The sequence below is a fragment of the Seriola aureovittata genome, chromosome 11 (genome assembly GCF_021018895.1).
Source record: "Seriola aureovittata isolate HTS-2021-v1 ecotype China chromosome 11, ASM2101889v1, whole genome shotgun sequence".
Taxonomy (NCBI): domain Eukaryota; kingdom Metazoa; phylum Chordata; class Actinopteri; order Carangiformes; family Carangidae; genus Seriola; species Seriola aureovittata.
This window is the reverse complement of record NC_079374.1, coordinates 8865177-8888273: the sequence shown is the minus strand read 5'-3', so window position 1 is coordinate 8888273 and position 23097 is coordinate 8865177. Positions and strand designations below refer to the sequence as shown.

Genomic DNA, 23097 nt, shown 5'->3' with positions numbered 1-23097 from the left:
CAGTGAAACAGCTTTAATTTCAGCTTACTGCTCAGCCTGGCTCAATGCAGCATCGCTTGGGGGTCTTTCTGGAAAGCCGTGGTATGGGGCCCAACAGGCCAGGCAGGCAGACAAGGGAGAACAACAGCCTTGTGCACTTACATCTCAGAGAGACCCCGGAGACACATACGTCAGTCAGAGCAGCCTCCCCCGGGAGTCGTTGAGTTAGTTATGACTCTTTTAAATGCTTCTCTGAACCTCTCCTCAATACATGGAGGTGAGCGTTATTGGATAGCCAATAGTCAATGGCTGGATAAAAACCCTATTAAGGAATCAGCATCTTTCGAGTGAGGTGAGCATATTGCCCGCTGTTTGTTTTTTTACAGGACACTTCTTGGTTCCCTTGCTCAGGTATTGCAGCTCAAATTTGCTCAGGCAAAGGACTTATAAGGAAGAAAATGAGACCTGGGTCTGTTTTCACAGCCATTGCTATCATTCCCATCATTTACAATGAAATTTTATGCACCAGATTGTATTGCACGGACACACAGGACGTGGCAATGCCTCTGAGTGTTCAGAAAACCAGACAGGTATTAAGCAAAACCCCAGTTAACAGACAGACTTATTTGAAGTGAAAATGAAATTTACAGAAAATATTTGTCATGTGTCTTCAGCTGCATTGTGTAACATTGTGGTTGGGCTACTTGAAAGTACACAGGGGTCAAAGAAGAACCAGGAAGTATCTTTGCAAGATAATGTCTACTGTTGTTTTCACTTAAATTTAGAAAGTAACTCAAAGTTGGAAAACTGTTTATTTGCTTTCTTGCCCTTATTGCCACTCTCAGGTCTGTGCAATAAATACTGTATGTAGCAACCATTTAGCTTAGCCTACAGTAAAGACTGGAAATGGGGAAGAGAAAACTTGGCTCTGTCCATAACAATATTCATCAACATGCTTCTCCTTTTCTTGGGCTTATCTCATCAGTTATAGAGTAACATGTTTCTGTATCTGACTGGTAGCCAGAACTAAAAAACATGGCCCCCCTGTGGTGAACTTTTCCTTATCCTATATTTCAAGTTGTGGACAGAGTGTAAGGTAAAACAAAAAAGTGAGGAGTCCATGTTCCAGCAAAGGTAGATGTGTGTGTGTGTGTGTGTGTGTGTGTGTGTGTGTGTGTGTGTGTGTGTGTGTGTGTGTGTGTGTGTGTGTGTGTGTGTGTGTGTGTGTGTGTGTGACAGAGAGAGAGAGTGTGTCTGTATATTTTTGCTGACACAGTAGACTGTGGATTTGTCTGGATGAAGGGGAATACATTTATGGTTTTTGAGGAGTGAGGACCCACACCAGCCACCCTGGGGTCTTGTTATCCTCTCCTGTGCCTGTGCTCTTGGGGCGACTTTAATGAATACTCCTGTTCCAACCCTCTTCTGGCTCCAGTCAGGCTATATACAGGGCTGCCCCCCCCACCCCACCACCTCCTTCTCCTGATTGTGCCTGCCTGTATGGCAGAGCAGGTCTTTCTACACCAAGAATGAAGACAGAGACAGCAAGGAGGCTCGGTGATCGAACTGAATAATTGATGTGTGGCGTTCACTCGGGAACACCTCAGGAGTTTGTCTGAACCACACACTGACCACCATTTGTGCACTTGCTCCTGTACAGATTTGAAGGAGGAAGTGCTAAGACGCGGTTTGGGCTAAAACTTTTGCACAGCAGGAATTTGACTGAATTACTGTAGCATTACTTACCTTATATAAAAACTGAAATACAGAGATTTAGTCATTACAAAATGACACTAAATATCAAATTGGCATCAGATGACAATATAAGTTGATGTAAACAGCATCATAAGGGGTGAATTATTCTCGCTGTCTGGACTGATAAGAGAAACCAAGTGTGTACTATACTGATAGGGCCAAGCAACAAGTGCTGGGGCACCTCCCATTACCTCATGGGTAATGGGAGTTGACAGGGTAAAACAGCCAAGAAACATGAGGCAGTTACAAGGCGATAGTTCTCCATCATGATATTGTGATAGAAAAAAGTCAAAAGCCACCGCACAAATGTTCTCAATAAAGGTTCTGCACACTGTGGCTAAACCGAGTCAAGGAAACATGTTTCATTTATGAAGTGAAATAAGTGATGAAGCAAAAGCTGTTGGCAGAAGTGGTGTTATAGAATCCTTTGTTGGTCAGTTTCTTCAATACTATGTGATACGAAAAAGATGTGAGCGCACTGAGAGTGAGTATCACCAAGCGAAAAAATACATGTAACTATAGAGCATCAGGTATTGCTGATATCATGCTGAAGAAAAGTGTAGAAAATGAATGAAAATGAGGATAATTCCTGTTGTGTGTCCGTCCTAGTCTTAAAAGCACAACTGAGTTTTTTTTGTTTTTTTTTTCCTCATATTTTTAGGGCAAGGGTAACAGCACAGTGTGGCTGCATGTACTGTATGTGTGCGTGTGTGTCTCCGAATGTGGAGGAAGGCTCGAAAAACTAACACTTCTGGAATGCCCCCCGCAGAGCGAGGACTTCAGGGTTGGATGTGTGTTTATGGGAGCGTTTTGGCAGGAAGAGGCAGGGACCCAGTCCAGAATAACGGAGCAACAGTGGAATGTGGTACAGCGGGGAATATCCTGAGTCAAACACAAGGCAGCCCTGGGGTCTGAGGAGGAGCACTTTGTGGCAAGACTTTTATAAACTGCATCTTTTTTTATTTTTTTTTATTAAGATAGATGACACCCAGCGCTCCGTTCTCTTGTGCGGCTGACAAGGAAACATGGATGCCTGCAATCGGCTTTCATTTGACTATTTTCATTTCACACCACAACTAAATTAGAAGACCATGTCCCATGGAATATCTTTCAAACCTGTGACTCATTCACTGAAAATCTCTATCCAAATGTGAGAGCCTCAACTGTGGCGGTGTTGAAGTCACAGTGAATATGAAGTGTTAGTATTTCTCTTCAGGCTGTGCATTAGGCCGGATGCCACGCACCTTCGCCCACATGCCTCCCACGACCCAGCGCCCGTATATAGAGGGCAGAATCTGAGCCCAAGCTGCAAGCAGGCAGATAAAGACAATCTCATTGATGTAGGAGCAGCTCACTGGTAAAAAGAGACATCTCTGACACAACCCTGCTTGCGTTACCCTTGCTACAGAATCAGATTAACTACCGCAAAAATACTGTGCTGAGGCTTGAAGGCGTAGAGTCAGCTTTTACATACATATCAGGCAGCTATGGTGTATCTGTGTATGTGAATATGTGTGTGTGCATGGCCATAAACCTGGTGGTTCTAGGGAAATACCTTTAACCGAAACCCTGACAAGCAGCTCAATCCATCAATTCCTTCAGGAACCATGTCTATGCTTGTAATGACATAAATATGCACTGTGGAGCCCGTGAATGACATGTTCCACCCACGATGCAGTCTAGAGACTTCACATCTTAATACTTAATGGTGTTTCTTCTCTCATCTGAAAACGCAACCGTGTACAAAGAAAGTTGAAATGGAAATCAAACATTCAAAGGGGCATTTTACCCTACCTGGGTTTCAGTCACGTTCGTTGTATCATCTGTGTAATCCACACAATGAAGCTACAACTTCACAGTACCACCCACATTACACCAAAGGACATTTGACAGACACCACCAACATTCCTGTTCTCTACCTGTTATGCCAAATCTTCTCTCAGAGGTATCACCTGCTTTTGTCTGTTTTTATTTATTTATTTGAATCATTATGAACAAGATCTGTGCAGCATGATGAGCAACGTATGAGATAGGGCTGAGTGGCTTGTCTTACAAAGCCTGCCTTTTTTTTTTCTCTTTTTTTTTCCCAGCTTGTATGCTTTTTTTCTTTCACTCTTTTTCTCTCTCCCTCTCACTCCCAGTCTGCTTCCTCTCACTCTCTTTGTCGTTACTGTTTTCTCTTGCTCTTGTCTCTGCCAGACCTCTACTTTACACTGCCCCTCCTCCCTCGCCTCCTCCCTGAAACCAACTCCTTGGCAACCAGTTGCAGCGTCTCCCAGAAAGGTAGACAGCCTCTCTGTGATGCCACAGCAACCCAATGCAACATCAGACAGGGAGGCATGCTACATTATTAACCAGAAAAAGCCAAGAGGCGCTGACCGTGGACAGGAAGGAGAGAGTGAGAAAGAGAAGTGCGGGGAGTGGAGGTTGGGGAGGCGGGGGTGTACGAGGCCGAACTGCTGGTTGCTGCAGTATAAACTTCAGAGGGGAAACGGCACTTCCAGTTTTGACTTGACATGCCTGACTGGACATGCATGACCATACGTCTAATCACAGAGTAACACACACACACATATATGCACGCAGCAGTGTGAGCGTGTAAGAGAGAGAGAGAGAGGGAGAGAGAGAGAGAAAGAGAGATTTTGAAGCGGTTACATTCAGCCAAATCCACAGGGGGATCAATAAGGAACATCTGGGTCTGGGGTGGACAGGGCGGCTTTTGTTTGCAGGCAGTACATTGGCCTGACACCTCACCCAGATTCTCCCTGGGTTTCTACACAGGGGGAGGGAGGGAGGTGAGGAGAAATTTCTGGGGGTGCGATCGGAGGGGGCTGTTTGCTTTTCTGCAGGCAAAATTTGTCTGTTCCAAGGCCAAGGATATATTATCAAGAGTACTCGTACCATTGTATTCGTGAGAAAATTCATCTATTTTTAGATTTAAAAAAATAATAACCTGCTTTATTTTCATATAAAAATATTTTGCTTCTCTATTTTCAATGGATATAATGAAATGATGATTCACCCTCTAACCAACGGTGTGTATGTGGGCTTGGAGATACGTCAAAGATTTTTTGAAAATGTAAAGTATGTTTAGGTATGAGGAATCAGATGTCAAGTTGTCTAACTGATACCCATCACACTGGACTGCATAATGAGAGGTCAAACTGCAAATGCCACAACCCAGCTTGTATTTTTAAGACCGTATTTCACAAATACTTCCAATTAAGACAAATGATCGTCTGTCACATCTAAAAACTATGTCAGCACACTAACAGACAGTACTCAACAACAACAACAATGCTGACATGCTGATGTTTAGCATGTTTGATATTTACCATATTCAAATGTTTAGTCACAAACTGACATGTTGATGGCACAAGAGGAAAAATCCCAAACAATCCCCACAATGGAAATAAAGAGGTGTCCAACATCTCAATTTACTGCTGAGGGTAAAATCTGGAGTGTATATTATATAGAGAGAAGTGAATGAGTCAGTAGGAATATGCTGCTTAGGGCACAATATAAACTGAAAAATAAATTCATTAAAACTAGATTTTAGGTTCAGGTTAAAATAGGTTACAAATGTTGTCCCAAATAAATTTACTACAACGTAATTATCAGACATGGAACCGGGAGGATTTTGCCCTGAGGGCAGTTACTTGCTTACTTTTAAACTCCACCTGAAAAGCAACAAGGATAAAGACATCATGGTAGTACACAAGGTGTAGGTAAAACACTGTCAGTGTTAAAAACTATTCTGTAGTTGGGAACACAGAACAAAAAAGAAACTGTAAAACTTTGAAAGCCAGAGAGATAAAGAAGCTGTGAACAACACCAACAACAAATCTATAAACTTAATGAAACCATGTAGAAGCTTCGTTGTTGACCACAAATCATAAACAGTTAATTTATGGTTTAGTACTTTCAGTAAATGAATGAATGTGTGTTAAAAGAAATACTGGAAGGAATGCTCGATCGTATTAGCAGGAAGATTCACACAGTATCCTTGACTGTGCTGAACTATAGCACTAAACAAAGCCGGAGCGAAACAAGAGAAACATCATGTATTCTTTATCAGGTAATTCAAACAATTTCAGTTTCATCTACGTTTATTTGGAATGGAAATGTACCTCAAACAAGGAGAGAATACTTGGAAAGACAAAAGGAGATGGAATCTCCAGTGTGGAGCAGCATTCGAGAGATCCAGTGTCACTTTGCTCTTTAATTTGCACCCCACAACCTTCAGTAAACGCTATTGGACGAATAACCCAATAATTCATGGTTCTCTAAAGATATGGCCCCAGTTTCGAATCCAGCTCAAACATAAACAAGCTCTTATCACTTCCCCTGACCCATCTTTTCAATTAAGGCATAGTAGATGGATCAAGTGTGAAGGTCCTCTTCAAAGGACTCTTTATGTCTTTTGAACAATTAAAGAATGACTTCAATATCCCACAGTCATATTTCTTTAGATATTTGCAGGTAGGGCCAATGTAGTAATGTCACACTAACACGCTTCTCTCTAACACTCCCACAGAGTTCCTGCATAGATGACTGTTTGGACCCAGTTGGAGGGCTGGAATCACATTGGTACACTCTTCATCAACATGTATTATGCATGGTTTGTTGCAGTTTAAGATTCTGCATCCATCCAGCCAGCCTCAGTCACACGTCATGGTTAAGTCCCAAACTGACCCCATATTGAACAGGTATATTTAAAACCTTTTCATATATGTGTGGGATGTGGTTATTGATCCCTAACCAACCGAGTGTGGTGTTTGGTGTAGTCCTGCAGGAGACACCAATAACAACTTAACATGCTGAGGCTATAGCGCTCTCCACGTTACTTGCTAGATGTCTGAAACTCCGTCCCATCTTAAACTCAGACAGCTTTAAAACACTGACCCAGGCTCCGCCCAGAAGTATTATAAGATCTGGCAACTGTTTTATTTTGAGAGTGAGCATCCTTCCATGAATACTATTAGGTGCTGATTTACTGTATTGACGTGGTATTTCACTTTGTAATGCCGAGAAATAATCCGATTTTATGATTTTATGTCTAACTCATTGTGCAGTATTAAGTGCCACTGTGATTGTACTATATGTGTGAAAAATAATATTCTTCATCAGGTAGCTCAGTCTGTGGCAGCCCACCCCACTTCATGTTCCTGGAGATTCATGCACTCTGCTCAGTCTGCTCGGCACTTTGAACGGGGGGTGGGTAGGGTGGGGTGGGGGTGGGGTGGGTACACAAATGGTGAGATGGAGAGACAGACGCAGAGAGCACAAATAAAAGCTGGGGAGGACTGAAATGGAAAAAAGTGGAGGAGATGAGAGGCTGAAGTGGAGGGAGAGGGGAAAACTAAAAAACAGAGAGAGAGTTGGAGGGTGGTTGACTCGGAGGTGGGTGGGGGGTTGGGTGGGGGGGCAGAGGAGAGGTAATGAGGCCAGTGACTGGCTTTACACCTCGTCTCTGTGGAAACTAATTGGGAGAGAGCTGGAGGGCACTAATTTGAGCACTCTGCTGGGTAAATGTAGTGCAACGAACTATGAAGGGTAAATCAATGTACTACCTCTCCCTACACCTCGCTTTCTCTCTTTCTCCACCTCGTACTCACCCTACCATTATTATTTCCTAATAAAAATTCCATTGACTTCAACTATGCTTGTGGGCATAAAGGTATTGACCTGGGTAGATGTCATGCGTGCTGATGAGGCACGGCTCACCAGAAGAGGAGTTCAGCTAGTTAGCCAGGAAAAAAAACATACTGAATCATCAGGACTCAAATTCACTGTTCAATCAAACTGGTGCCATGAAGCGTCGGCATGTGGCATGGTTCCTACTGAGCTCTGCTTTACCGTATGTGCTTATAGTACTGTACGATCAGCCAGCGCACTTTCCCATCAGTCTGGAGATGCATATTCTTCCCACAGCAGCTGAGTTTCAGAGGGAGGTAGTGATCGAAAATGCAGCAATGCTTACTTGGAGTGCATTATGTACAGCGTGTGTGTCCTCTCCCAGGGCGGTATGATGTCTGATGGGAGAAAAGGAAACAGAATGTATAGTTACCCCCTGTAGTGAGCCCAAGGGTGACAGAACAAGCCAGAATTTGGGAGGTCTTAAGGGGAATTATCCTCACCCTCAGGCTTGGGGATATAGCGGGCTTTTCAGCCTCACATAAGAGGAGCCGTGCTCTCATCGACATACACAGTGAGATTCAACAATGCAGAAAGAATAAAGGAAACAAAGACTGAGCTATGTGCTTTAATGGAAAGAGGAGTTTCAGTGCTTGTTATCCATCATATAGAAACAGGAGTTCTGATTTGAAGTGCATGTATAATTATTAATGTTGCTTTATTTGTTTGGAAATCTTAAATTAAAAGGACAGAAAAGTTGCTGCCTTTGAGGCTTTACCACACTGAGTGATTATGTGTGTTTGTCTAACTCCACCTTTCATTGTGGGACTTGGAGGATGCTGATCTGCTCTGTTCAGCGCCATCTGCCCCCCTCTCTTAGCGACTGTGCCTTGCAGCTCGGCCCCCTGGGAAATAGCTGTGGATAAGTTATTCAATTAGAGGGGCATTATTGGCCCGCTCTCTCAGAGGACGGAGCTGATGATGCTGTGATTATACCGCTCTGCATTCCTTTATGGCTCGGCACCCTCTGTCTGTGTGCGAGCATGCTTCTGTGTGTGTGTGTGTGTATGTGTGTATACTTCCACACATATACACTTTTGTGTGCGCACTTCTGAGTGTATGTGTGTGACTGCAAATCAACAAATAATGTTTGTATTGTGAATGGATGTGGAGTGGAGGTGGGGGGTTAAAAATAGGGGTCTATGAGAGATGCCTGGGACATTGTAACTGAGCCCAACTAAGTTTGAGTTGAGATACTCACACACACACACACACACACACACACACACACACACACACACACACACACACACACACACACACACTCACACGAACATGAACACATATGGGCTGACCACGCATCGACTGAGAGAGAATGGAGACGTGCCGCCTCTGAGTGACTAATGAGTGTGAGATGGAGATTCTCCACTGGCTTTTTAATCTTCCTTCGTTGTAGAAAGGATCTTGGTTGCAGTAGATACCATTCAATGAACCATCATCACACTTCATTAACAATAGTAAGCCACTGAGTACTCCTTGAACTATAATATCAACTCTGTCTTCTAGAAAAATATGTTTATATTATAAATATCATAATATATTTTTCATTAAATATGTGTTTTAGCCATATCATGTTTCCTATTAATGTATTTGACCGCCGATAATAAAAACAGCTACAGATGTGTCAATAAACAGTTGGCAGAATGGCTGCAAATGCACCACTGCTGGCAGTTACATCAAAATAAAATACTATATTGACACTAACACAATTGATAACAAAAGCTAATATTATAGGAGCCATAGTCTGTTTGTATCCGGTTTCACACAAATACAAAGTGGTTAATTGAGGCTGTTGAGCTGGTTTGATTACAAGATCTGTGCTGGGGCTAGCCACCTTGGAAAAATCACTCCCATGTTGGAATAAAGGATGTTTTTCCTGTTCCTCCCATTCTGTCGATGGTGTGTGAATGCAGCAGTACGCCTAAAGAACTGTCAACAGACTTGTGTAAAACTGGCAGTCCCCCCTTTAACATTTGACCGTGGGTTTTTCAGATTCATACTGGAGTCAAGTGATTTCTTTTGTCACCAGAACTATGGTCAGAAAATTAAACAATACTGCTTGAGACAAGGATACGGAAGGAGAGACATCTCAGCTCAGCAGGCCAACACAGAGGCCCACACACCCAAATCCAAACACATCCCCTCTCTGCGGACCAGTGAGGTGGTCTTTAAAGTGCTGCCATGATGGGTCTGCCCTATCTGCCCAGTGCAGACCCACAGATGCCCTCCCGGGGGGACAGGCTAGAGGGGAGCAGGGCAGCGGGCCTGGAGCCTCATCTGCTCTGCCCAGAATACAAATAGGTCAGTGTGTGGTGGGAAAGGAGGGGCACGGAGAGGGACACACACACACTCACACACACACACACACACACACACACACACACACACACACACACACACACACACACACACACACACACACACACACACACACACACAAACACTGACCATGAGCAAAAGGGGTCCTGCCAGCTGAATTCCTCCATTGGCCATGATGGGAAGGGCCATCTGGTATCAATGTGGGGAAGTCAAGCAAAGCTTGTGCACACATTCACATTCACACCCACACACACTCACATCAGACATGACTTTGTTTGATCTCCAAGCAATTCAGGGCAGCACCTGAACATCATGTCAGTGACCTTTCATTCAGACTCTCTTATATGCAACACTCACCTCCCAGTAGTATGGCAGTCTTTCATCTTTAGCACCATTCAGCTTGGACAGATACATTAAGAGTGCAGCCGTCTGTTGTTTGACACATGCAAACATCATGTTCACTGGATGAAAACATCCTTTTCATCTTTTCTTGACTCATCCATAAAGCATTTCCATAAAACAAAACTTTGTGTGATAAAGAGAAGGCATTCGTTGAAAGGGTTCTTGCAGTTTTTGATAATATAAAGAACCAAAGTAAACTGTGACCCAAGCCTACTCAGTATCAATGCAGTTATATTTCAGATAGATATGTTTGTTAGTGTATATATCAGAGAAAAAGCCTTGAACTAGTTACTTTTACAAGGACTTCTAACCCCCATAGATCTAACACTGGATGATGTTTAATCCCTGTGTTGACCCTGCTTTTATGACTTGCAGTTTAATTCAATTTTTGTTGCACTGTGCTCAATCCTTCAGATTTCTCCTGTTTTGGAAATTCCTGGAAGTAAGAAAAACTTTCGCCGGGGTAAAAATAGACATTGTTTAGCTGTGATGTAATCCCGTGGCTGTATCCTAAAGTTTTCTTTTTGCTGTTGGTGCAGGCTCAACATATCGCATAAAAAGGGAAACTGATTTATTTTGGCTCAATATCAAAACCCTGGCCTGATGAGGGAAGGCTTGCACAGAGTAAATCAAGTAGAAAATAAGCCGGGCTGAATTATTTTCAAAAGCCAGCACACTATTAAGCCAGAGCAGGCCCGTGGCTGCAGCTCATGAAAAGAAAACATTTCTGGGTTTTCCATCATACAATTTCTTGTTCTTAATATCAGCACCTCTTGGTAGATATATAAACTTTCAGACGGACGCCAAGCGCTTTACATCAGCCTACTGCAGAAGTGTAGGGAAACATGTGCGCCACAAAAAAGTGTGCAAGACCCTGCTGTATAGTATATCTGCCAGGGGCAATGTAAGAGCAAATGAGAGTTGAAGAGGTCTGGGTAAGCACTTGTTCATGTACTTTGTGCCGATGTTTCAGACACTAAACTACAAGTTGCGGAGATGGATTTTGGAAATGAACCTTCAAAATCACATTAACAGTGAGCTTGGAACAAGGAATTGATTTGTCTCCCAGACATTCACATCCTCTCACAGACACTGCAATTGAAATTATTGCGACTTGAGTCTTCCCTCCTGCACTTGCATTAGCGAGATAAGTTCTGCACCATGGCTCACAAATATCTCAAGCATCCTTGTCTCCACCCACCACAGTCTTATGTCTGAAAAAAAAATCATTTGTTGTGCAGCAATCTGCGTCTTTTTGATTAACACCCCCATTCTACTTCCTTGGCGTGCCCCCGCCTCACCTCTCTTTCTTCCTCCTTCTCTCTCTACGCACATCCATCTCTATGATTATTTAAATGGGTGCCAGAAAAACACTGTGACCCGTCTAATTTGGGCTGTGTGAGAGCGTAGAGAGGAGAGAGGGGCCCTGCAATTCTCCACACTCCCTTTTACCGAGCGGGGAAGTGGCGGGTGAGAGAGAAGCTGTTGCCATGGCTACGTGCTGGCAGCTTCTGTCCTTGTGTTTGGAGAGCACTGGCTGTTCCCTCTCTACTCAACGCCTGGGAGGGAGGAGAGGGGAGGGGGGGAGGGAGGGAGGGAGGGAAGGAGGTGAGGGAGAAGGAGGTGAGTGGAGGAAGGAGGTGAGGAGGGAGAGTCTGGGAGGGGTCGAGCTGCCAAAGGGGAACAACACGAGGTCTCTCCGCCACAAAACCAAAGGGCTGCTGGCTGGGAAAAGAGCAACAAAAGAGCAACACTGAGGGCTATGGTGGCTGATCAGCCCCTGCTCCTCACACACACACACACACACACACACACACACACACACACACACACACACCAGTGTTGATGACAGGCTTGACAGCAGTGGGGGGATGTGGAGGAGTGGCAGTGGGTAATTGCTTCAGTGCTGCCATTAGATTCAGGTGTCTCCATTGCCCAAATGAGACGGCTAATCTCACAGCCACCACTCACTGTATCTTCTGGTTAAAACTCTGAGCATTGTAGAGCACGCCATAAGATTCATGATCTCATCGTCACACCTTAACAGGTCTGATTCAAGTCGCCGCCACCGAGGCCACCACACGCCTTCCATACACTAGTATCAAGGTGTTGCATTTTCACTTGGTAGCTACGCAGTTGCCTGATATTTCAATTACAATCTTTTCATGGTATTCCTTGCAGCACTTCTTGTGTGCGCATAAGTGAGTAAGGTATTTCAGGATGTCTGTAGTATCGCAGGCTCCACCCTGGGTCTAGCCACCCAGTAAGATGATCTAGGTAACGGATAGCTGTGGAATGGACACAATACAGAGCAAGCAGTTTTAAAACACACAAGTCTCCTTGTTACTTTTCTAGCTGCTCCTTCATCCTCTTAAGCTCAGGAGCTGTAGTTACATTGTCAACTAATCCAAACTATTCCTGTCACTTTGTACCTTCCTTTGTCTTATCTTATTTACAGAGTAAAAAATGCGAGAGGCTTGCTACACTCACCCCCTTCCTTGAATGTGTCCCTACGTCTATCACAGCTTGCTGGTTTGTGACTGTGTGTGTGTGTGTGTGTGAGTGTCTGTATTGGTGTTAAAGTTCATTCTAGGAGTGTATGTGTGTGCAAGAGTTTTGCGGTTGCTATTAGACACAGCAGGCTGAGGCCCTTGTGGTCATGCTGAAGTGTCCACCCCCCCCCCCCCCATCCCCCACCCCCCCACCCCCCTTGCCCAACCCCACCCCCATGGCAGGAGGCTGACCTTGGCAGGGCCTGACAGAGAGCTGGCCTGGAGGGGGATCCACGGAGCTCCACGCCAGCCCACTGAGCCAACCCACTCAGTCTGTGCAGGTGTACTGACGCCTGGACAAACACATGCACACACATACACGCTTGCATGCATAGCCACTAGACCAGGGGAGGCCCCCTGAGCAAGCAGATGTCCTAACGCTCAATTTTTCTGTGTTACCTTTTCTTCTGGGTTCCTCTTGGTTATTCTTTTTTTTCTTGCTATTTTATTGCCCATTTTATTTGATTTGCTTATCATTTTCTCTTCTATCTCCTTTTTATTATTTGATTTGATCTCACTGTATTCTTGGCATGTGTTGTACTTGTAGACGCTTCCTCACCTAGTGAAATAGTGCTGGGTGGAAATAATAAGAGACATGGCTAAAACCTACTAGTTAAAGGTGCTATATATAAGAATATGAAGCAATTCACATGTATGAATTGCTTTTTTATTGCCAATGTGTGAATGGATTGTAACCTGTAATAAAAACTGAGACCTTCCACAACTTTCTCGGTTGCTTATAACAGCTTGTGGACTGATTTCTATGTAAAGGACGTGGGATGAATTTTATGCTATGATGAGTTTATAATTTTATGCTCGCTCCTGAGTGCCTTGCCTCAATGCCTCTTTTCTGCTCCCTCACAGTGACGTTAGCTTAGAAATTGAGTCTGCTAATGTCAACATAGCATAGCGTGATGACAAAGCCTCCATGATGTCACCCACAGGTTTCTGAAGAGTGGTTTTGAAGTTTGGAGAGGGCTGCTTCGCCATCACCATCTTGGCAGTGCCAAATGGGTGAGTTAAAGTTCACCTCCCCTTCAGTTTTCATGAAGGTGGAATTGAGCTATAGAGACCAAAACTGTAATCAGCCTGTAAACATGTTTATTCATGCTATGCATTTTAACATGGGAGTCTATAGGGATGGACTCGCTTTTAGTGCCAGCTTCAAGTGGCCGTTCAAAGAACTTCAGCTTTTGGCTCCTCCATATTGGCTTCATTTTTCAGCCATGGAGGTTGCCACTTGAGCCAAACCAAGTCTATAGTCTAAAATATAGTTTATAATAAAACTATAACAAAGAGACTGTCCTCCTGTGAAAAACCCATAGTTATGTTTTGTTGTTAGGCCACATCAAGTGGTCGTAGTTATGACAGGAGCAAAGGGAAAGTGCGGTGACATAGTATGCAAAAGGAGGAGGTTGGGGGTGGATGGATGGGTCAACAAAACACAGGAATGGTGGTGTTCGACTTCTATGTGAATTTTATATTGTTTCTATAATCCATGACCATGTGTTGTTTTTATTGCAACCATGACAACAAAGATCGTATGATGTTGAGGAAGTACTTATTTTAACCTAAATCATGATGTTTTCCGAACCCTAACCAAGTAGTTTGTCTGTCTAAAACTAACCAAGCCATTACCATTATCATAGTAACCCGACAACATTTGATACGCTGCTCTTTGGTATAGTCACGTGTTTATTATGGTAACCATGACAACCGAGGTCCGGTACACATGCCGCCATAACGACGCTGTATTAGGAAACACCCCCAAACGACCAACGTGCTAGTTTGGATTGAAGGACTTGTTGATAACAACAGCGTAACTTTAGATACCTCCTCTATGAACATGATACCAGTCGATCACGTTCAGACTTATATATATGATGTCACCGTCTTGGTCAATGGATGCTCACTTGTGCCTACCATTGGTGTGTCAGCATGCACGCAGGCAACAGAATTGTGACTGCGGTTCATTTAATGGCCACCGGTGTCATTCATAACAAAGGTTTGCTGAATGTTACATGTAGTACCTTTAAGTGTTACTTTCTAGTGTCTTTTATTTTTAAGCACAAGATCATTTCAAATATTTCTGTCTATCAGTTTAATGAACCAGCCAGTGTTCAAGGTGCATCTGTCATTAACTAAACATAAAGAAATAGATGTATAAATGCATGTATGAATCAATAATTTAATCCATATAGCTCTCTTCCCCAGTGATCATTATTATAACATCCATGTAGCAGAATATCGTATGACTTAAGAGAGGCAAATTCATGTGGGAGCTCGGATACATCTGTTGTGGAGGTCCCAGTGGAGGTATAAACCTAAGATAAGCCTAAGATCGGCTACATACTGACGTGGTGGAGTGCATACTGTTGATTTATATACACTGCAACCACCTCCTTGTCCAAACCCTCAGCTGGCATCATTTATTGTGGAAATTCAGCAATCTGCTGAAACAAGTCATCCAAATTGCATTGAATTACTTCAAAGTCACTATGGTATTGCGTCATGTAAGAAGTGGTCTGAATCAGCTGCAGCACAGAACAAAACACAACATACTGTATATCAAAAACTATAAGAGGACCAAGTAAATCCTTTATTGAATTTAATAAAAAAAAACATATTTAGCTTGTATGGCTTTTTCAGTAGGGAAAGGACAGGCCATCATTCTCCCTAATAGTGTACCGTATACACTGTGTGTCTCTTGTTAACTAGACAGCAGTTATGAAGTTATGAATTAATAAGAAGGCAAGGGAAATGAAGGTACGTTAAGTATAGAAGGTAACAATCTGGACTATTTACAGACATATGAAGAATTATTATGCTACAAACTAATAACAAGTATAATCATATAAAATAATTGCAAGATTAAGACATTATCTGAAGCAAAAAACAGACACTCCCTGATCATTTTTTTCCCTTGTGTCAAAAAGTCTTTTAAAGTCCCACTCTGCTCAAAAATGTGTTTTGCTTGTTGTGACTTCACTCAGATATGACCTTCACCGTGCAGAATGATGTATGTGCAGAGTTTGAAGAATTCAATTTTCACATTCCCTTTCTGAAGGAGGAAGGATTTCTGTTCTCACTTTAAATCTAAAACTATAAACCTCCTATGAAAAATACTTGCATATTCATAGATTAAATTTTCTAAAGTAGTTAATTGAACATTTTTTGTGGAAATAATGATTTCAAACATTTTTTTCAAACACTATTTTCTTAATCTTTAAATGATAATGACATGAAAAAAAACTTGCATAACGATAATATAGGCTGCTGAATATCCCTGTTGCATGTTTTTAATGTTTCTGTAATGGGCTGCGAGAAAAAATGAGACAGTAAACATGTTACTTCCTGTTTGAGCAAGGCAGCAACAAACATGAAACCGTGTTTTTTTTAATGTAATTATAGAAGAACTGTGAGTAGGATTGTATACAGTTGTGAGTTGCCACATTTTCTCTGGTTTTCTCAAAGTTTAGTCAAAAATGAGATACAGATTCCAGCAAAATTAAGAAAGTATGCTGTCCAAATGTTGTCAGTGCAATTGCCATCAGAAATACTGCGTAGTATAAGCAGTGTAATCTTCAGTGCAGTCACAACATGCATCACTGACCAAAGTTTTGTTGAAATTGTCAAAGAGTTTGTGCATGACAGTTCAGGCAAATGGGGCCAATCCATCCATTGTACTTCTCCATATTTCATTTTGGCGGACAGAAAACCTTGACTTGTGAAGCTGAGCGCAAGCGTTTCTCATTTCATGTACGTAGGCCTATTGTGTTGGGCATTCACAGTGAGAATAGAGAGCGACTGCAGGGGATAAAGAGAAGCTCCAGAGGTGAGCACTTTATTGCCAACAAACCAGGGCTGTCTGACAGGATGAATGTATATATTCTTGTCCATCATATTTTCAAGGTTTCAAGTATATTCTTCACTCTTAGGTTTCTTCTTTTCTTTATATTTTATTATTTTTATTCATATCCTGTCACTTTTATCACTCTTTTATTATTATTACATTTAAAGTCTATGAAATATTTGAAAGTGAGCCATAAGTTATTGTCCACATTGTGTCCCTTCCCTAAAAAGGAAAGTATGTTTTGCAGCTCAGGTGGTAGAGCAGGTTGTCTGCTGATTGCAAAGTTGGCGGTTCAACTCCCAGCTCCTCCTCTCCACGTTCTGTAGTATCTTTGGGTGAGACACTGGAGCCCAAGTTGCTTCACTTGTAAGTTGCTTTGGATAAAATCATCTGCCACATGAATTAATGGGAAAGGAAAGGTGTAAAACGTGTCCTATTATTAGATACAGATAGTAACTCTAACTCAACCAACAACAAAAAAACATCCTCCATTTCTTGAGTGTTTTTCTCTCCCCCTGTTTTCACCCCCCCCCCCCCCCCCCCCCCCCCCCCCCCCTCCTGACTGTGCAGTAACAGGTTGTGTTTAGCTTCTCTGCTCCCTACTTCCTCGTCTGGCATGTCTGTTCTTTCAGTCCAGAGTCTAAAGTTCAGCCAGAGACAACAGGAGGGGAGCATCACATCTTTCACTCCTAGCATTTCACAACACACACGCATGCGCGCGCGCACGCACCCACACACACGTTATTCATTTTTGCTAAGTCAAATACAGGCTCCTTTAGCACAGTAAGAACGCTTCGCCCCCTCAGCATAGACATTTTGTAGTGTGTGACTAAATGATGAATGGTGTTACAATAATTTGATGAGATTGGGTCAGATGATGCAAGGGAGAAGAGTGTAATGATAATGCTCTTCTTGATGTCTTACAGCTTATTATGCCGCACCACAAATGATCCCCCCAGACACCCACGCCGTCTTTGAACTGCTCCCACCCCAGGGTGATGCATTAGCAACCTGTCTGGAGCTGGCGTAGCCTTAGGAGAGGTGCTTGTGTCTCAGGTGTTTAATAAGCCCTACTGGGGGCAACGGGATGAAGCTGGGAGCCCTGACTCGAGCACCCGACCGCCTTCAGATACCTCCCTTCACACGCCCGAGCCATCCCTGCTGTGACCCCTCCCCCATGTCCCTCGGACCATCTCCCATCATCCTCTCTCATTCTGCCTCCTCTTCAAACTCTCCCCGGCAAATCTCCGTATCCCCCCACCACCCCGCAACCCACCCCTCTTTTCCATCCACACTCCTCCCTCTTCCACCTCCCTGAAAGCGCTTGTTTGCGCTCCTCTCTGCCTGCCTTCCTTCAACGCATGCCAGGACTCCTCGGGCACCAGTTACACAGTGAGGATTTCATTTGAAAGAGCTCCTCAGGACGTCATTACAAGGATCATCACCAGGCCTCACGGCTGATGTTACATTAGTGTTCCATCACACATAGAGCCTTCAAAGCGCCTATTAACCAGCCAGCCCACTCATTACGTAAATCAGAATTTTTCTTGTCAGATTGGTAATATCACATTAATCTATAATTGACCATTCTCATGTTTTACACTTGAGACCAAATGATGAATAACCATAGATGAAGTGTCTGTGATTTTTATCCAATTGTACATCATCGTGGAGATTTTAAAACAACCAGGCAATGGGATCACAGATATGTCAAATGATGCTGAGAGGAGATTGACAGTGGAGGAAGTCTGATAATGTTTTGCGACCAAATCATGCTGCAATGTTTTCAAATGCCACAGACTTGATATTCTCACACAGCCTCAGTTGCATGACCCCTTCTGTTAGTCAGTAATATGTTACATTATTGAGTATTTTATGTATGTGCATGTTTTTTGGTCTCGTATTTATAGTTTATCTTTATTTTTATAGTGTGTTCACTTTCACCTGGTCTGATTTCAAGTGTTGTCCTGTTATGAAAGCTTTTGACTACTGACCATTCCAGTACTCCAACTATACAAAAAACAAAAAGCAGCGAGCATTTAGCTGAAAGTTCAACAGCACTTCAGTTCTGTTCAAGTTCAGTTATGTTTGTGTTTTTCAACCCTAAGAACTGTTGTCATGCCATTGTTCAGGGGGTTGTGCTTATGGGTATTGTAGTTGATCTCTTGGACCGAAAACCCCAAAACAGCCTTTCTAGATGTTTCCTGATGGTAGAAATTGCGTAACACAGACGTATTTAACCGCTACTCAGTAAAAATAAGGGTGAAGCTGATGTGAAAAGCTCAGTTATCCTGGTATCAGCTGTTATATAGTTCTTTAAATGTAGTCCAACATATAATCTTTAGAGAATTATGTCTAAAGTCATTACCTGTCATTAAACATGTTATCAAAATGCTTGAAAAAAACACCTTACAAGAACATTTAACCAGCTGATTAGACACACATTTTGTAATTATGCACCATTACAATTACGATCATGGCCATGTCATCCCTCATCTCCCCGCATCCATCCATTCATGCAACCAAGCCCTCTTCCCATTGGACACTTAGAGCCCCACCTATCTACACAGCCAGAAAATACTTCTTAATTCTCCCGTATACAATCGCCCACCTCCACCTCTCCGTCCAGCATATACAACCTTATTAATCTGGTCTTTCATTCCCTCCATCTCTTTTGTTCCATCCTCTCGTCTCCACCCAACCATTTCATCCTCCATTCATTGCAAACAGAAGACATACAGTACTATCTGGCGTGAAACAGAATGAATATTAAGTGGGTAGCAGTTGGATCAGCCTTACACTACTATTGTAAATAGTCCTTTTTCCCTCTCTCTCTCTCTCTCTCTCTCTCTCCATCATCTCTGGCTCTCTCAGCCATGCTCCTCCAGCTCCACGATAAAGCCTGTGCCATGTAAAGTGGTATGAGCTCCATCAGCCATGCAGATGAGTCCTGCTTCCTTTACCTTAATTAGAGCTCCCAGGGGACTGGCTGTGGGCGCTCAGCAGCATCAGCATCAGCATCAGCATCAGCCTCTCATACCACAGAGATACCTTTCATCAAGCTGGAGAACACCAGGAGGAAAACTGACATGAGTACAAGTGGCTCAGGCACTATACAGAGGAAAATTTAAAAGCAGTCATTATGTGGAAATGTTCCAGCATGTTATTCAAGGCTAGTCACTTAAACAGCAGGCAGAAATGTGACATTTTACTGTAGGAGCAGAAAACTAAAATCCAACGGAGAATAGCAAAATAGCACCTCTATTATCCACACAAACTTACAAATGTGTTGTGAAAATTTGGGAATTCAGCCAGTTAGAGCTGGAATGATAAGTAGATTAATTAATAAGTCGATCGACAGATGAAATGAATCTGTGACGATTTCAATAATCAATTAATTAAAAAAAAAAAAGTCTGATACACAGCTTTCGATTTGCTGTTTTTCTTAGGATTCCACGATAGTAACCTGAATCTTTCAGAAACTTTTAACTTTTAACTGACAGTCAGAAAAACAAGCCATCTGAATAGATCAACTTGAATGTACCGTTCTGTCATTTTATAGAGCAAACTATTAATGAATTAATAAAAAAATCAATAATTAAAAATAATTAAAGATAAATGATACAATAATGAAAATGATAAAAGTCTGGTTTCCTTCCTAATATATATATTTATATATATATATATACCTAATATATAAGTTTTTGTTTTTTTTACATCTGTAATTATTTTGAATACGGGTGTAAATAAATAACTAGACCTGTATTCTGGCAATTAAAGGAGAAATATATTTAAATGTAATAATTTTTCATACACAAATATCCATATAACTAACTATGACAACTTTATTATGGCAAATCACTTTATTGTTTAATCATTTGGTCCATAAAACCTCAGACTGTAAGATGACCATCACAATTCTCTAGAGCCCAATATTACTTCAATAAATTGCTTTTTTTTTGTCTCCATTTAAAAAGCTGAATCACATTTTGGACATTTTTGCTTGAAAATGATTTAAACGAGTAATTGATTCTCAAAATGACCCTTTAATTTTCTGATCTACTAATCTACTAATCTGATCTAATGACAATAGATGGCATGTTTTAGTAAAAATATTTTAAACAATTTCTTAACAGTATCAACCAAACTGAAACATTTAACTTTAGTACCACATGTGTAGGCCTATAAAGACTTATCAGTCTATTAATTCTCTGTAAATATCACACGACTAAACAAATATCTCGTAAATCAAACAGAGTTCAATTTATTCACTAAATCCGCTTCCCTGTGCACACCTTCCTCACCGGCCCCTTTAAACGGGGAGGTGCTCCGGTGCTCACCCCCAGACCGGGGCTCTCCGCTGTTCTCCGGGAGGGGTAGAGAGGGAGTTCGGGCTGGCTGAGAGCGGACGCGTCGGAAACCTCCCCGGAGGGGCCCCGTGTAATTCGATGCATGCTGTTAAAGCTTAGAGTATATTGTCTTCCCTTTGCTTATGAAGCCTCCACCCACCGGCCCACCCTACATTTAGCGGATCATGTGACTCGGGGTAAGTCATTTGCAAGTACAACAGTTCTCTGTGCGCTCCCATTCATTTCCTGAGAACTGCCTAAGCTGAGCAGCTGAGAGGCAGAAGGGGAGGGAGCTGCTCACTTACATACACTCACTCACTCACTCACTCACTCACACATACACACACACACACACACACACACACACACACACACACACACATACACACGTACATACACGCAGAGTGAGAGGAGAGAAGAGGAGAGGAGAGGGAGAGGAGGAGAGGAGACAGAGAGGACTGTAGAAAGGAAAACAGTGTCCCAGTCTCCACGGCTCTGCAGCTTCTGACAAGGTCTGTGCATTTTTCTCGTCCTGTTCCTCTGCTGGCTGCTGCTGCTGCTGCTGCTGCTGCTGCTGTGTGCTTCATTTGTCACGTTGCTGGGCTTTGTGCTTGTGTTCAGTGCGTCTCGTTCAGCTGTCATTGCTCTGTCAAAGCAGATGACAACTCAGATCACCTATGGCATTGTGTCTGGTGTATGTCAGTGGGGGAAAATAAGAGACCCAGCGTGGTGCTGACTGGACATGTAACACTTATTCCCCACGTAAATTCATAAGCTGTCATGACAAGAGAGAAAAAAGTGATTATAAACCGAACGACAGCATAGGCAGCATCCTGACTTTACAGTGCCGGCACCGGTTGTGAAATCTCTTATGTGTCACTTATTTACTTGTAAAGCAACTTCAAAACATATCAGCTGAGCAGTGCAGCAGTGTTGTAGAATAATACTGACTGGGTGTCTTGGTGGGGAATATGAGAGTGTGAAGTGAGACAAACACCACACCAAACTCTCTCAGCACTTCTCAATGGAAAAAGTTTTCTGCTTGTCAGAGTTTTGTGCCCGTCTTAAGAGAGTTTTGTGTGTATGTGTGTGTGTGTGTGGGTGGGTGTGCATTTGTGTGAAGCATTGTGGTGTGTGTGTGTGTGTGTGTGTGTGTATGTGTATGTTTGACAGGCTTGTTTGCCTACCGTAGCCTACTGTAGCAGCTTAGAGACAGAGAGAGAGGAGGCTGTTAGCAACGGGTTAAACATTAGGAGGCTCGGGTAGCGGAGGAAGGACACTGGGGGGGAGGTGTGTGTGTGTGTGTGTGTGTATGTGTGGGAGTGTTGCAGGGGTGGTGTCTTGGATGTCATCGGCAGCGCTCTCACTTCCAGGGTAATAGTCATTGGTATTGATGGGTGGCTGTCAGAGAGGCAGAGAGCCACCAGGCTGGGGAGAGTGGCCGGGGGCTGGCCCTTGGCTGTTATTTTCAATTACAGGGGACCGGGGCAGAGCTGACAGCAAAGGCATTTGTACATCCAGCAAGGGGGAGGAGGAGGGTGTGTGTGTGTGTGTGTTGGAGGGGTGGGTGGGTCGGGGTGGCAAGAGGAGGGGAGGGAGCAAGAGAGCAGGAGGGAGGGAGCGAGAAAGGTGGGAGGGGGATGAGACTCTGGCCTCTGCTCCTGGGTTTGATGTGGAAACTGAGCACTGACCTCTGTGACTTTACCCCCGCGTTGTCGAGAGGCCCTGCTTTGCCTTTAACTGTGTAACAGCCGTAGGGTGTGTGTGTGTGTGTGTGTGTGTGTGTGTGTGTGTGTGTGTGTGTGTGTGTGTGTGTGCATGTGTTTAAGTAGGGGTGCCATCAACAAAAAAGAAGAGGAAAAAAAAAAAAGATGAGGGGGGCGGGGATATGTGTGTGTGTGGACGAGACCCCCTGCAGCTCACGGATGTTCAGCGAGTGAGATTAGTGCCCATTTAAACTCTCACTTAAATCCATTTACAAAGGGGCCTTTTCCCTGTGCGTGAATAAGCAGGCTGATATTACCACACATGTAGATTCCACAGTACACCGTGATTCAACAGGGAAGAAGAATCATATTGGAGCAATGAAGCAGGCAACATATAAATATATCCTGGCACTGACGAACAAATCAGTGAAGGTTGCTCTAAGGAGAGAGTGATAATACTTGACAATAATATCATCTTTCTGCAG

The 23097-nt window shown here is 43.1% G+C and overlaps 1 protein-coding gene and 2 long non-coding RNA genes across 4 annotated transcripts in view; 2 read left to right on the top strand and 1 right to left on the bottom strand.

Annotated features, from left to right (window-relative positions):
• Positions 1 to 19531, top strand: LOC130177230 (uncharacterized). Its single transcript, XR_008828990.1, has 3 exons — positions 1 to 331; positions 13649 to 13718; positions 17484 to 19531. It is a non-coding gene; the product is annotated as an uncharacterized LOC130177230 (long non-coding RNA).
• LOC130177229 (uncharacterized) lies at positions 16522 to 19618 on the bottom strand. The gene is made up of 2 exons (XR_008828989.1): positions 19521 to 19618; positions 16522 to 16947 (listed from the first exon to the last, which is right to left on the bottom strand). It is a non-coding gene; the product is annotated as an uncharacterized LOC130177229 (long non-coding RNA).
• A 1288-nt stretch (positions 19619 to 20906) lies between these two features.
• klf12b (Kruppel like factor 12b) overlaps positions 20907 to 23097 on the top strand; it is a 39553-nt gene continuing 37362 nt past the window's right edge. Inside the window, exon 1 of one of the 2 annotated variants that reach the window (XM_056388644.1) lies at positions 20907 to 21103. In XM_056388644.1, coding sequence (XP_056244619.1) covers positions 21010 to 21103 — 94 coding nt within the window. In that variant the 5' untranslated portion in view covers positions 20907 to 21009. Of the gene's footprint in view, positions 21104 to 21137; positions 21419 to 23097 lie in introns of those variants that run through there. The other variant, XM_056388646.1, reaches the window with a different exon arrangement.